Here is a 15,436-nt window from a genome sequence, read left to right on the forward strand (position 1 = left end):
AATACATTATTTTCTTTCTATTACATTATCAGTTATATTTCTAATATTTCCTCTAGATATGCTCTTTCAGTCTAAATGTATGGATTTTTTTTTTTTTTTTTTACATTTAAATATTTATATAGGTTATACTGAACATAAACTACCATTTCAAAGTTTGGAGTCAGTAGAAGAAATTCATTAAAGAAATAAATGCTTTTATTCAGCAAGGATGCATTCAATTGATCAAAAGTGACAGTAAACATTTTATTATATATTTTTTCATTCATCAAAGAATCTTGAAAAAAAAAATGGTTTCCACAAAAATGTTATTTGAAATTGATCAAATAAATGCATCCTTGGTGAACAAGAGACTTTTTTCAACAACAAAAAAAAATAATATTCGTATTAACCCCACCTTTTGACCGGTAGTGTACATATTTGATTTGAACATAAGAATGCAAACACTCTGCCCCACATATCAAATTTGAATATCAAATCAGAAAAAAGTGTCCAGTGAATATACTGCACACTTTTCTTAATCACACGTACTTGTTTATCTTAATTTGTGTGCAAATTCTACTGCAGTCACACAGAACTGACAGTTAATAGATGGTGGAGGAGTCATAATCAAAACTAAACCTGCTGGCTAGACAGACCATGACATCACTTGCTGGCCAGCTCAAGCATAATATGTCCTGCCCTTTGAAAGACCATTACACTGAAGCTACTGTACTTACTCCAAGACACTTGTATAATACAGACAGCTTCTACTTTGATTAAATATTTACTTTTTGAGAAGATGATTGTTTTCATGCTATGGCCGCCAACTGACAAAACAGTTCTATACTGTTTTTTTATAGCTAAACAAATTACTTAGAAAGTCAGACTACACATTATACTACACAGCTTGAAAATTTTATATATTTATTTTGAGATCTGTAAAAGATTACTTTTAACAGTGTTATTATATTATTAGTGCTTTTAAAAATTAACTTTAAAGGGATAGTTCACCCAAAAATGAAAATTCTGCCATTCGTTCCAAAGCCATAAGACCATTGTTCAACTTCAGAACACGAATTAAAATATTTTTGATGAAATCCAAGAGTTTCCGACCCTTCACACTTTCAGAAAAAAAAAGGTACAAAAGCGGTCATTGGGGTGGTACCTTTCCAAAATGTTCACTTTGGCTAATGGTACTAATATGGACTCTTTGGGTACAAAGGTGTGCCTTTTGAAAAGGTATTTTACCACTCCAGTGACAACTGTGGTAAAAAAAAAAAAAAAAAAAAAAAAGAAAGAAAAAAAAAATTCTGAGTGCATAGACAATAATATAGCTGACATGTTCAAGGCCCAGCAAGGTAGCAAGGACATAGTTATAAATAATCCGTGTCAGTGATTCAACCGCAATGTTATGCGTTGTGGTACTCTCATGAACGTGTTGAAGACTGACATTGTTGAATAAAGTCATTAAATTTTGTTTCCTTTGTACAGAAAAAGTATTCTCGCAGCTTCATAAAATTACACTTGAACCACTGATGTCACATGGACTATTTCAACGATGTCCTTCCTACCTTTCTGGGCCTTGTTTGTGGTAATTTGTGTTCTGAAGGTGAAAGAAGGTCTTAACGGTTTGGAACAACATGAGGGTAAGTAGTTAATGACAAGTGAGCATTAGATGACTGCAAAGATCATCTAACTTTAAATGTAAAAATGCAGGAAATAAAATATTGAAATTAATCTAACTTGATATCAAGGTCATACAAGGATCTTTGGGATTCAGAGTTGTCTGACGAGTTCTTTCTGCACGTTAGCAAATATTATCTGTACATCACCTAGATGCAAAACACTAAGAGTCCCCAAATGCCAATATAAACAAATCTAACCATTCATTCAGAACAATAAATATGCCACAATCAGAAAGCAGACCTTGCCCCCCCCCCACCAAGACCCATTTCTTTGGTACTTTCTCCAGAAACTGGTTCTATTATGGCATTGTTATTCTTTATAGATTTGCTTTCCTGTTCTTTTTTTCCCCGCCCCTGGTCCTGGTCTCCTTCCCCATGCATGCAGGTCTATAAGGCAAGCTACACGCCTTTGCCATGTGCTCACTGTTTCCAAATCCTGCTCTGCAAAGAACGGACTGAAAATCTCTAGATATGACCATGGGTAAACCATTCACCCTCCATTTCACTCTAACGTCCTCTGAAAAAGAAAGATCAAAGAGGGAGCGGTTTGTCCTTTGTGAACAATAATTGCCTTTCGCATGACCTTCTAACATCCTACTGATTCACTGGGCTCTTGTGACCAGAGCTGTGTCAGGGAGATCTGCCGAGTCAAGCTGCCTTCGTCAGCACTTCTCACATTGCAAGAAGACATAGCAGTCTTCAGAAACAGGCGAATAGGGACCAGAGCTTTGATTACAAAGATCGATTTTTGAATGTGTAAAAATACACTCCAGTATTTTATTTCTTTGAGGAAAGTCAGCGATTCTATTCGGTTCCCAACTCCAGATATAACCAAAGGATGATGAGGAAGAGAAGAATGTATTGTGCATTTTTTGTTCATAATTAATGAAGGCAGTGGGTAAAGGGCACATTCCTAGGTATCCAGAGCATATTCATGCACACTGGGAAGAGTGGAGAATGGTGGAGAAGAAAAGCACATCTTGTCTGCTTGCTTATGATTTTAAGCTTTTGAGGTTACTAACTGTTTCCATCCTGATTGAGTCATCTGGCTCGCTTGTTACCTCTCTCTTCTTTCCTCAGGAAAGAACAAGGGGTGGAGACACCCAGACTTGTAGAGAGGCAGCTACATTAAAAAAAATGCAGAATGCATAAAAGTGTTTCTTCATATACGATCAGATTAAATAAAACCACAAAAGGCAACTTTAGCTTTTTTATATTAGGAAAATATTAAAACAGCCCTAAGAACTATTCACTACCTTACATTGTTTATTTTTGCCAGCTTTTATCAGTTTACCCATGCCCGACTCTTAAAGGGATAGTCCAAAAATTATGTCGTTCCAAACCCGTAAAAGCTTAAATCATCTTTGGAACACAATTTAAGATATTTTGGATGAAAACCGGGAAGCTTGTTACTGTCCCATAGAGTGCCAAGTAAAATAAACTGTCAAGGTACAGAAAAGTATGAAAAGCATCATCAGAATAGTCACAAGGATGCGTTGTTTTCTTTAAAAACAAAGCGTAAATACATATAGAAAAAACAAATCCTTGTGTCACGGCTGACAGAAGAGTGTAAACTGCCTGCGTCGGCTCATATTCTCTGAAATGGTGCAATGTTGATGTGGAGAGACACAGAGGAGACAAATTGTTGAATAAAGTCATTACTTTTATTTTATTCACATACACAAAGTATTCTTGTCACTTCATAACATTATGTTTGAACCACTGATGGCAGATGGACTGTTCTGACGATGTCTTTCATACTTTTCTGGACCTTGACAGTTTATTTCACTTGGCAATCTATGGGACAGTCACAAGCTTCCCTGTTTTCATCCAAAATATCTCAAATCAAAATATCTTTAAACAATTCTAAATAAATATTGCATATTAGTATTATGGACAGGATTATTTGTGAATAATAATAATGTAAAAATTTAAACAGAGATTAAAAAAAAAAAAAAAATATATATATATATATATATATATATATATATATATATATATTTAATTTGATATTTATTGTGTTTAAATTATTTTACACAAATCACTTCACACAGCTATCACAACTAACAATTTTGCCCTTAATACAAAAGTGCTAAATTAATAGTTATTTAAATTAAAATTTCCATGCCCTGATCGGTCATATACAATACATAATTGGTGATGTTGAGGAAGTGACACTGTAGTGAAAATCTTTAATAAACTTCAGAGAAAAAAAAGGAGACAAAACTAATAGTACTGATAGTTAAAAAAAAAGTTTTTTTTTTTTTTTTTTTTTTTTAAAGAGATGTGTCTAAAGATCAGACTACTGCAGCTTTGTTTAATGCAGATGGTAAGGGGGAAAACATTTTTGGCACTTCTCCAAATGTAATTTTGCCCCTACTTTGCATGCCTGCAGTTGCTCATATTCATGAAACAGACAATGAAACACTTGCAAGTACTTAAAACACACTCAAAAGTGGTACAAAGACGGCAGCATGGGCTTTGCTGCGCACCACATTAAGCCACTAATTAAGCCATTTTCAGCAATAAATCTTCAAAGAAGATGTCTTACGATGCTCCTTTAATTACCGCCACACAGATGGCGAGAAATTCCATGGGTGGCATTGTAATTCACGCCAGTCTGCTGAGTCGATGGCTGTCCTGTGTTGGTTTGGAAAGTCAGCTGGTGGCTGTCAAACTCCAGGGGAAAAGTTGACAGACAGGTGTGACTGGCTCTGGTAAAAACAGGTGAAGAGCTGCACCCCCTCCACATGCTGAATTTACAAACACACTTGCACAAAGCCCTACTTTTTGACTTGGAGAAGATATAAAATGACCAGTTATCCTTCATTCCAACCTGTCCAGACAATGCAAGGAATTCATGTCCAGAGGGCATTTGAAGAGCACGAGTTGGGAGAAGTGTAAACTGCTTACTGGACCGCCACAGTATTTCATTCTTACAGCGTCTCCCACCCAATCACATATAAATTATATAGCTATGACCTTCACTGATATCTCAGGACAGGGTATCTCACATCTCTAAGCGGTTCCAAGGAGCATGTCATTACGTACACTTCATTTCCTCTGCCTGAGATCTGGTTCTTCCTGTGAGCGATGGAGCTGTTTATCAATTCAGTGGAATATCAAGCAAAACAGATGCCCATTGTCTATTGTCAAACATTCTTCAGACTTCTGCAGTTATTTGCCTATGATAAAAAAAGTGCAGAAATTCGATCACATCTCAAGTATCGCTCACCACAAGGTGTGTTTATTTGAATGTGAAATGATGCTCTGCAAATGTCATCTGTAGCATATCACGACACTGAATGGGTGAAAGTCCTCCGAAACCTAAAGATCTCATACGATGAGATCTTAATCTTGAGTGCTTGTTCTTGAAGTTTCTGTCGGTTTCCGGAGGACGGTCGCAGATGACAAAGACAGGAAGAAATGTAGCAGGGTGGACTGGCCTGATGACAGATGCCAATTTCATTATTTCTCTCGCTCTCTTTCTAGCCTGGAATTCAACAGGGACTGCTGCTGGTTCAAAGCCAGAGATTGCTTCACTGTGAGAGGACACTATGGCATAAACACAGACACTGATTCAGAATGCCCGTCATAAAAGAGGGTCCCCAAGACAGGATCAGCTCTCCAAATCCTTCTTTCCAGAGGAAAAGTGGTTTTCCCCATTTATATTACTATTTCACTATATACCACATGAGCGATTAGAGATCAGCTGATATTCAAGCCTACACAGCTGAACTAATTCATTCAACCTAAGGCAACTGGTAATACATAATTGCTGTTCACAGAATATTTTGTAATATACAGAATTTTATAACATTTTCTATTTATGAATGTGTGCAGTGAACTATAAATTACATATTTATCTAAATACACCAAACCTTGCAATCCAGTTGTGCTAGCAAACCATTACATAATCTAAACACAAAACAAATCGATGACTTTTGGTCCAGAACCACATATTTCACTTTCATAAGACCCTGACTGACATTGCAGAAATCTCCCAGCTGCTTTTGTTTAGTATGGAGCAAGCTGTGGTTCTTACCATGCCTCGATACTTCATCTTCCCAATTTTCCCAGCTTGATGCTGCGAGTATATGAATTACAAGTATCTCCAAAACACTCTCGTTTCAGAAAGTGTGCCGAGTTTGTTATTTCAACTTCTTCTGCACCATGTGTGGGAGCGTCCCAGCTGCCATTTCTTCAGCTTTAACTTTCCTCTCCTTCCCTGTGTCTCTCTCTCTTTCTCACTCCCTCTCTCCCCCCTCGCTGCCTGCAGAGGCACGAGTCAGTCAAGTCAACTTTCCAGCCCCTCTGTAGTAGCCCTGCATGTGCCTGTCCTTAAACACCAGCCTGTGTCTCTTTTAGAAATTATTACAAACAAAAGAACCATAAGAAACAGCATATGAACACTCCAGCTTGTGGTGACAGGAGGAAATGTAGTTTGAGAGTACGCCAAGTGAATTTTCCTCCTCTTTTTCCGCTGCCCCAGTGAATGCTGAAGCAGATTTGAGGCAGATTTCAGATTTTGCACTTTGCATCAAAATTGATGCACTTTAACTTGGCTCAGTTGCCTGAGGAAGAAAACCAGGCCAAGTACACTTCACAATGCACAGGTCACACTCACTTTATAGTGGTATGCTTTATGAGATTATAACCTGATGTCACATCACTTTAATATACAGTTGGTTTATGATTTAAGTTTTATAAACAGATAGAATGATAAAATTAAGAAAAATATTTTTATTCATCTGAGAAAGTATTACGAAAGTGTTCTGCAAATAATCACTAAGTGGCCCTGAAAAAATGGTTGTGTATCAGCACTTAGCCATCTTTTGTGTGTGTGATAAAGGGTTAATGTATTAAGGCACACCCCATTTTCTCTCACCACCCATCAGGAACACAACACACCACCAATTCAGTCCACACACAAAGCACTCAGGTAAAACCTTTACCAAAGTTACTAGTATTGCCCTTAAACAGAGCAGCACCCTCTACTGGACACTCCAAATGACATAACCGCACAGAGAAGCTTAGAAAAATGCTCTGGATTTAACAGAAGTTGCAAAATATAGCCGTGCAGCATTGCACATTGTGTGAGACTTTTAAATCTGTTCTTTTGGCATTCTCACTCGCTCACGTTCCCACTTATGCCAACATAATCAGAGACCCTGCCTGTTGGAATTGGAATAATATTTTCCAGACTGTGTGAGCTGCTCTCTCTTTCTCTCTTGGAACACTAGCTATGTTTCCTTCCAAAGATGCAAATTTAACTCATGTGCAAAAACTTGAATATCATATAGGGGTGCTCCGATCACGATCGGCCGATCGTTATGCGCATCTCGTCAGTAAAGCCGGTTGTCTAATTTCACATAGAGCAGTGTTCTAATGTGACATAATTCAGTGGACAATTAATAGAAATGTTATTCTGTATAAAGTAAATGCAAGAATAAATCGGTTCTCAAATATCAATGATAACATGAACTCAGAATCTACTCTAGTCTCTTATCCAGAATACTCTTCTTCTGCGTTTGTTTACACTGCTTTTTGCCACCACTCTTGCCTTATTGTGCAACAGCAGCTCCTCTGGTCATGTGATCCTAGCTAAGATCTTATTGGACAGTCCGTGTTTTTGCTTTAGGAAACTGAAAAGATTTGTTCGACAGGTTTGATAAAAAAAAAAACATTTGCATTTTCGGTGCACGAGCTTTCACAGTCTACATGGAAGCATCCATAGATATCTGATGTTTTATTCCAGCCCATCATCGTGTCCGATATTCGTTTAGCTTTTTTGCACTCAGTGTGGAAACGCCCTTTAGAAGTACAGGGAAGGTCAGAAGTATGTCATAAGTGGGGCATTATTGCTTTGCTTGCAATCTGCTCATTGTGTACACACCTTTCTATCAGTGTGTGTGTACTAGTAAAACTTTATAAATTTATGACAAGCTGCTGCAGTCAATGGATTACAATGAAACAGGAGAAATAAACAGCGGTCTCTAAATGGTCCTATTGTTTGATCAGTGTCGCTTTGATCCATCTTTCAAAAGCTGTTTTACTGCCATCTTTTAATCTTGGGCAATAAGGCAGTTTGTCAGCGCTCCACCTTACTGTACTTAGAACTGAGCCAAATATGATGGTAAAAAGCTCTCCTGATAGAGAAAAAAAGTTGATATTTAAGATGCAAGTTTTTACTTTCAACATGAAACATGAATTTTGAAGAATTTTAATGTTGTTTCTTCCATACAACAAAAGCATATATTATGGAAGATTAAATCTCTAATAAGGAATGGATGAATGAATGAATGAATGAATGAATAATTGTGAATAAAATAAATAATTATAATGAATTAAATTATTAATAGATTTTTTTTTATCATTGTTAATTTCAAAGAATACATCTTTAATCAATAAATACATCCAAGTTTATAATTAATAAATGATCCAGTGGGTAAAATATATTTATGTACTTATTTTGATTTACTTTGTGCAGTATTTGTTTTATAACTCATATTTCCTCAATTTATTCAATTATTCAGTTTCTTTAAATACATGTTTTTTTTTATATGACAAACAGCTGCTTGGACATTCTGTAAAATATCTTATTTTGTGTTCCACAGATTAAATAAAGTCATATAAGTGTTAAACTTGAATAGTTTGTTTTTGAATGCACTAAGAAATGGCATAAGGCATTGTGTTAAACGGAGGTTAAAGAGGGTTACAACAGTCCGACTCTGTACTCAGAGACACCCTTCGGGTCACTGTAAGAGCAGGACTCCACATCCTCACATGGCCTTCTGCCGGAGAAACAAACACTCTGAGGTTTTGTTTGTTATGTGGGGCGTTCTATTCCTTAAAGTAGTCAAATGACATCCGTGGGAAATCAGTAATGGAAAATCTGGCTTTTTTCCCTTCATGCCTGTTGTGCTCTCACCCCATTTATACTCCCATTAACCACTTTCAGGGTCTCTGCCCTTCACTTCCTTTATTACTTAAATCTACAGAATACATTCCTTCACATGCAGAATTTTCCTACTTGCAGCATCATAATTTGTATTTTTACAGTCTACTAAGCACTAAAAAAAGTATATAGTTCTTTGGTTAGGGGAAAGTACATATATTTTAGTTTGAATTTACACTACCATTCAAAAGTTTGAGGTTGGTCAATTTTTTTAACTACGTCTTTTATGTTCATCAATTTTGCCGTTTTAATATATTTTAAAATAGAATTACAATTAATACATATTTGCTAAATAAGTAATCATTTATTTCCTTTTTTAGAAATCTAGATATATTACCACATCAGGAAAACCTAATAATGCCAAATTGTTTGCTTTTTTATGTAAACATTGGCATCTAGCTGATTGTATTAAACTTAAAAACTGTTATGCAAGGGGCTATAAACCAATTATAGAAGCACACTTCAAAAATCCATCTGAAATAATAGGACAGACAATCCGGCACCTCATTGAGGATGATACTGTTATCCAGGATGTACAAATTTTAATCTTGCAGAATATAAAGGAAGGATAATATGCACATACTGTAGTGTGCTAATTGTATACCAAAACATTTCTCTTAAGACTGGAAAACATGTAATAATGTAAATATATTTTTCAAATATATTTTTTCTTTTTTTATGGGAAGTCTGAGCATGCTGCCCGGCACGTTACGCCCACTACTGACAAATCAGAGATGAGTCATAGTTCAGTCACTGGACTCCTCTGTGTTCGCCAGCTCTGGGTCTCCGCGCTTTGGAAAAAGTCAATTAACCCGTGCACAAACAAATCAATTTTCAATCCCTTTTGTTCTCAACCACAATCTTCTGTCCACATAATTTATTTGAAATTGGATCCTGGTAAGGACTTAATGATGTGGGCGAAAGGAAATTTAATACAAATTATGTGTAATGAGACTTATGAAAATGTTTGGTTGTTTATTGTACGTAGTCATTCTGTTCCAATCTTCTCTCTCTCTCTCTCTCTCTCTCTCTCTCTCTCTCTCTCTCTCACTCTCACTCTCTCTCTTCCTCTCTCAGCCCCTCCCTCCTTCTCTCCTCCCACTCTGTCACAGACCTATTTATATTCTCACACCAGAACAGGTCTATTTGTGGAAAGTGTTGTGTTGGTTAGAGGACGATACAGAGGGACCAACGATCAAAGTTATGAACTTTGATTGGCATGTTATTCTTCAAAAAAATTAATCCACTGACCAGTGTTGAGGTTATGAAAAGACAGAGAGGAGATCCTGAGTGCAATTAATGACCCTCTTCTTATGGAGTTTAAACGGTAGAGTTAGAATTTATTTAGTATAATTTAGTTAGAAACATACTTCCTCTTTGTTCTAGTTGACAATTAAAATAAATGAACTTTCACCTCTAGAAGGCTGTTGTTTGCTTTTTTTGTGTGCTCCTCTCACTTTTTGCATTTGTTCTTGACTTAAAGGGATAGTTCACAGTCATGCACAATATTACATACCTTCTGAAGCCATGCAGTTTGTTTGTGTAACAAACAGACCTAACTTAATTCACTGTTTACTTGCAAAGTTTCCCTTAAATTGACTGTTGATTGTTGTAGCAGGATCACTGACTTCGTGTCAGTGAATTAAACTCAAGAACTGAGCCAGTTCAATTCATGAATGAGTGAATGAATGATTCAATCTGATCCAGTTCACAAACAGTTCAATCAATTCACTGAAAGGATCTGACTCACAAAAATGATTCATTCACAAACTGGAAGTTCTTGGGTGGATGTCAAAATTCTTTGAATGATCAATTCAATTGTTGGTCTGTTTCTCATAGAAAGCTAATGAATGACTTCAGAAGACTTCGAATATAGAGCAGGAGTCATTTGGACCATTAAACTTCCACCTTTTATCCATTTTTGTCAAGCCCCAGTTTCCATTCGCCCCTTATGACCAGAATGATCTTCAGAAATGCAGATGGGAAAGAAAGTCAAACATGTTTGAATCAACATCAGGGAGATATTTTTTGGTTAAGAATCATTTTAAGACATCTCTGTGAATATGGTCACAGTGAAAAAACACCACAACAACAATAAGTCCTTCTTTGTTTACTAATGCGTGAAGGCCTTGAGCAATGGGAATAGTGAGAAAAGCCTGACACTAGGAAAAGGCCCAAAGCATCATGGGAACAGGAAGATGGGAATGAGATGAGGGCGGATTCATGAGCAATTTCACATTAATAAGACCTGCAGAGGGAAGCAGAGACACACAGGGAAAATAAACCAAGAAATGGGACTTATGGGACGCCCGTGAGACCTGATATTTGAAAGGCAGTACATAAGGGAGGGAGGTGTATGATGGAGGTGTAAAGAAAACACAGGGAAAGCTGAGAGTGTGTGATGTCAGAACAGAAGAATGTAATGTGGGTGTTTAACAGTCAGCACAGGATTGGGGACAGCAAGAGAGCGAAAGAGACAAAGATGGGGAAACCCATCACGGTCACACCACAATGTAGTAATCAATGTGTAATTAAACAAGGTCACTGTGGCAACGTGCAAGTCAGGGAGTCGTATATATCTTTCGTTTTCTCTCATCCTTTCTTCATGTGGGCTTTTTTGAGTCATACAGTACCTCACATGGTGGTGTGACTGTCTGCTCACACCACTGAACAGGGCTTACACGTTCCAGACAACCTGGAGGCTCTGAAATGATGTGTTTTCTGGAAAAGAAAACACATCATCCAAAACAAAAAACTGGGCTCAAGTCCATGGCACATGAATCATTCAAAAACCTATGAATTCAGTGGATGCACATTTTTCCACCCTATATTTCAAAATATACCATACAAATAAACCATATAAAAATATTAGAAATATGTATTAAATATTTGAAAAAAATGTTTGGCATATGTGGGAGAAAACTGCCATTCCCTTAGGATTTTATGACGAAATAATCCATCAACGCTTTCCAACAGAGGTGAAAAGGTAAGAAGGCAAGAAATCTGTAGTGGGTGGAGCAACATGTTTGGAGGCGGAACCGGAACCACCAGAGACACGCCCACTTCTTCCACAGCCAACAGGTTAAGAGGGAGGAGGACAGGGAAGGACAAGCATTACTTCATCCAAGCCTTAATTTTTCTCACCAGAGTTGTTGCAATAATGTACAAGTAGACAAGACTGTACTCAGAGGAACTCCAAACATCCTACCCATGCAAAAGCCCTGTCCCCAACCTCCAAGCGGCCCTGTGTTTTCCAGGACTGGCCTGGAAGAACAACACAGCACAGCGCCACTGCTTTAGGGCCAGCTGGATCTCCCATTGCTTTCAGACAGCAGCTGAGCTGGCAACGCTAGGGCCTGAAGTCTCCTCCTCCGAGATCTTAGAATACCCACAATGCCTTATAAGGGCAGGTTATGCTTCTAAGCGTGGGACAGAGGGTTCCCACTAGGGTTCCTGTCTATATTCAATGCTGAGAGGATGGAGGATGGAACAGTGATGACACTGACACTTCCTCTTTCTATATTTCTTTCTTACTGAACTGTCCAATAAAAATTCATTTAAAAAAGTTAGTTATTAAAATTATATAGTATTTTGTCTAAACAAATTCTAAATAAACAGCAAATAGTATTAGTTTATAAAGCAAACTTTAGTGTTAGAAACTAAGGTAAATGAGCATTAAATATAACTATCCAGTATGATAAATGATTTATTTTTATATTAGCTTGTAATCAAATTGGTACCAATATTAGTGCTCTTAATTTTGAATATGTCTTAAGATATGATCTGAATTTTTTCCTCTCTATATCTATTTTTTCCTCTGATAAGTCAAGGCAGTTGAAGGGTCAATTAGAGATGCTGATATTTAATTTTCAACACCACTTCCACTGGAAATGGCTTGCATAACAATCCTTGAGGATGCTGCCAAAATACAGATGGCAGGCCTTCCTGTTTTCATTGTTTTCCACTTCTTCAGAGGTCCATGATCGACAACAATCAGACTTTTTCTAGCAAAACACAAAGAGCAGTTGCTGATTTCAAAGTCTGATGGCCTACAGTTGGCCCTCTCACCTCAAACATGTCCAATTGAAGAAACAGGTTTTAAAAAAATCAGTCATTATAAATGCAGTAGCCATCAAGCAACATCTCAACTTTTCTAGATAAACATTATGGCATAAATTTGTTTAAAATTTTAATTCAGCTTACTTCAATTCAAATACAAATGTTTGTTACATTGATTCAAATTCAGGAATTTGAATTTAAAAGGCATCCTCTGCTCATTTCTGAATGGTGCACAAGCCTGGAGGTCACTAGGTCACCAGGCATCCAAGAAAGTTTGACTTAATGCAACAAAATAAAAAACGTAATTAATGTACTGTAATAGGTTCATTTGAGCATTTTGTTACACGAACTGTTATATTGAAATCTAATCTTTAAGGAGAAACCCGAGCATGAAGCAAACAGTTTGGAATCCCGTTGTGAAAATCTTTTGCTCCCTGAGGAACATACTGAAAGGACAAGACGGTCTATTACAACATCTCAGCTATGACTGAGCATGACAACATCACTTCATTATCCTGCATGGCTCAAATGCAAGTCATGGGGTGAGGTTAACACATAACATATCTGTGCACACAAACACACTGTTCAGAAGCAGACCATTTGGCACGATGGCCAGCTGGTGACCAGACATGACAAGTTTCATGCATAGACTCACCACACCCAATCATTCCACACATTACAGCCATAATTATGAAATACCAGTGGTTCCCTAAGGGAAGGACAAATAATTGTAGGCCAGTGTTAATGCTGACCCACTGGGAGTATATACAGATGTACCCATGATAGGGATAGGCATTTTAGTCTTTATGTTGGAGTACTCAGGGGTAGGAGCTTTTGCTATTTTTGCATTGAACTGAAGTCTTTTTAACATCTTGTACGTTCAAGAGGATGTGGTTGGCTGTTTTTAAAATAAGTAAAAAAATAAAAAATTGCGTGACTTTACGCATTATGTCACGCATGATTACTAATAAGGTCACGCATGATTACTTCTTCATCAGTGTACTTCGGTTCAAAAAGGTAGGGTAGAGTGAAAAAAACATCTGATTTTCTCCTCCAACATCATTGTTTACTTTTTTTTGTAAAGGGCATTTGACATTTTTTGCACATTTGCTTTGTAAACACTGGGTCGGTACTTCTGCTTACGTCACAAGTTACCTTTTCAACATGATTAAGTAACACGTGAAGTCGAGCTAGTGCAAGATGAGCATTTGTGGTTAAAAAGCAACTTTTTTTCTGAAAATGGCCGATCATTTTGCTACATAAGACCCTTATTCCTCTGCTGGGATCATGTAGAGCCCTTTGAAACTGCAATTTGGACCTTCAACCCATTGGCTGCCACTGAAGTCCACTATATGGAGAAAACTCCTGGAATATTTTCCTCAAAAACTTTAACTTCTTTTCAACTGAAGATAGAAAGACATGAACGTCTTGGATGACTTAGGTTTGAGTAATGGTCAAATGTATCTAAAACAATTTCTGAACATATTTCAGGACAATTGCTGATCAAATGAATCAAATCTCTTCCAATTAAGGAATATGTACATACAGAAGACCGTTCATTGTCTGGTAGAGGCTACACCAACATGTCTTTCATAGTAAATCACATTCTACATCTGGTAATGTCTGGGAAATGATGTGCTTTAATGAGGTGTAGTAGGCATGCTGATGCTGAACGCTCTGAAACATGCCAGGACTGAGTTTCACACACAGTCTACTGCGATATCGCTAACATCAACATGCGATAAAATTCCTAAAAATGCCTCCCTGTAATCGGGTGCAAGAGCCCATGAACTGTGACTCCTATATAACTCCTTAAGTAAAACTAGTATGAGTGTACGATGACTGTAAACACCAACTGAACGAACAAATTTTTTGCATCCCATTTTGACGTAGTATGTTTTGTAATAAATTTAGTAACATCCCATCACACATCTGAAACATTATTTCATTCAATTGGAAAACCGCACCTGCTTGAATGTATTCCAAACTGTTTCAATTGACAGAGTACATAGTGTAAGTGCACTATATAGTGACACATTTACATTTGTGAAAAGACAAATCCACTGAATGCTTTACAGATATTGTTTTGAATCAATCGTTGATTTTACAGCCACCACTCCTATAATATAAGTGTAAAAATTAACAACAGCTCTGAAGTGCTCAGGCACAATATGTATATTTCTGTGGTCGGTGCAAGGCCACACCTGGCCCGGATTGCATGACTTCTCTTCATGCAGGAGAGAGCCTGGTTAAAGGTTAACCCATGCCTTACAAATCTCAATGTGATCGTGAGAAGAGAAGGCAGCTCATGAAGTTTTCACTTCAAAGGTCTTTGATAAAGACCATTAGCGAGCTCTAAAACTTGATTTATCCTGAGCGGTTAAAAGGATGAGGACATAAGCACGTGAAGGATGGTACCATGAAGCAGATAACACACAGAATGGCTTTCGTTCTCATGCTTCAAGGGCATCACGGTTCTATCTACAGTGTGCAAGGGTCACAAAGGTCATCGTGTTTGGGAAGAAACTAGAGCAGGGCGCCTGACTTGTTCATGCCTGTGAAGCATGTGTGCTGGAACACAATGAATGCAAACAGGCATGAACAACCTGATGGGGGTACGGTGAAAAGATGCAATTCAGCGGTGAAATTTCATCTCAAAGTGCACCTCTGTCAGAAGGAATGTAATGAGAGTTGGTGTTATAATAATCCCTCGACTCCAGCCACAGTGTTCGTCCTTGTCAGCCATGACAAACTG

The 15,436-nt window shown here is 37.4% G+C and overlaps 1 protein-coding gene across 6 annotated transcripts in view; it reads right to left on the reverse strand.

The window, feature by feature from the left end:
* myo1cb (myosin Ic, paralog b) overlaps nt 1–15,436 on the reverse strand; it is a 42,749-nt gene that overhangs the window by 17,686 nt on the left and 9,627 nt on the right. Inside the window, exon 1 of one of the 6 annotated variants that reach the window (XM_052575521.1) lies at nt 5,710–6,045. The exons of the other annotated variants lie outside the window; for them this stretch is intronic. Coding sequence (XP_052431481.1) covers nt 5,710–5,727 — 18 coding nt within the window. The 5' untranslated portion in view covers nt 5,728–6,045. Of the gene's footprint in view, nt 1–5,709; nt 6,046–15,436 lie in introns of those variants that run through there. 6 annotated transcript variants of the gene reach the window in all.

The sequence above is a fragment of the Carassius gibelio genome, chromosome B15 (genome assembly GCF_023724105.1).
Source record: "Carassius gibelio isolate Cgi1373 ecotype wild population from Czech Republic chromosome B15, carGib1.2-hapl.c, whole genome shotgun sequence".
NCBI classification, from domain to species: Eukaryota; Metazoa; Chordata; class Actinopteri; order Cypriniformes; family Cyprinidae; genus Carassius; species Carassius gibelio.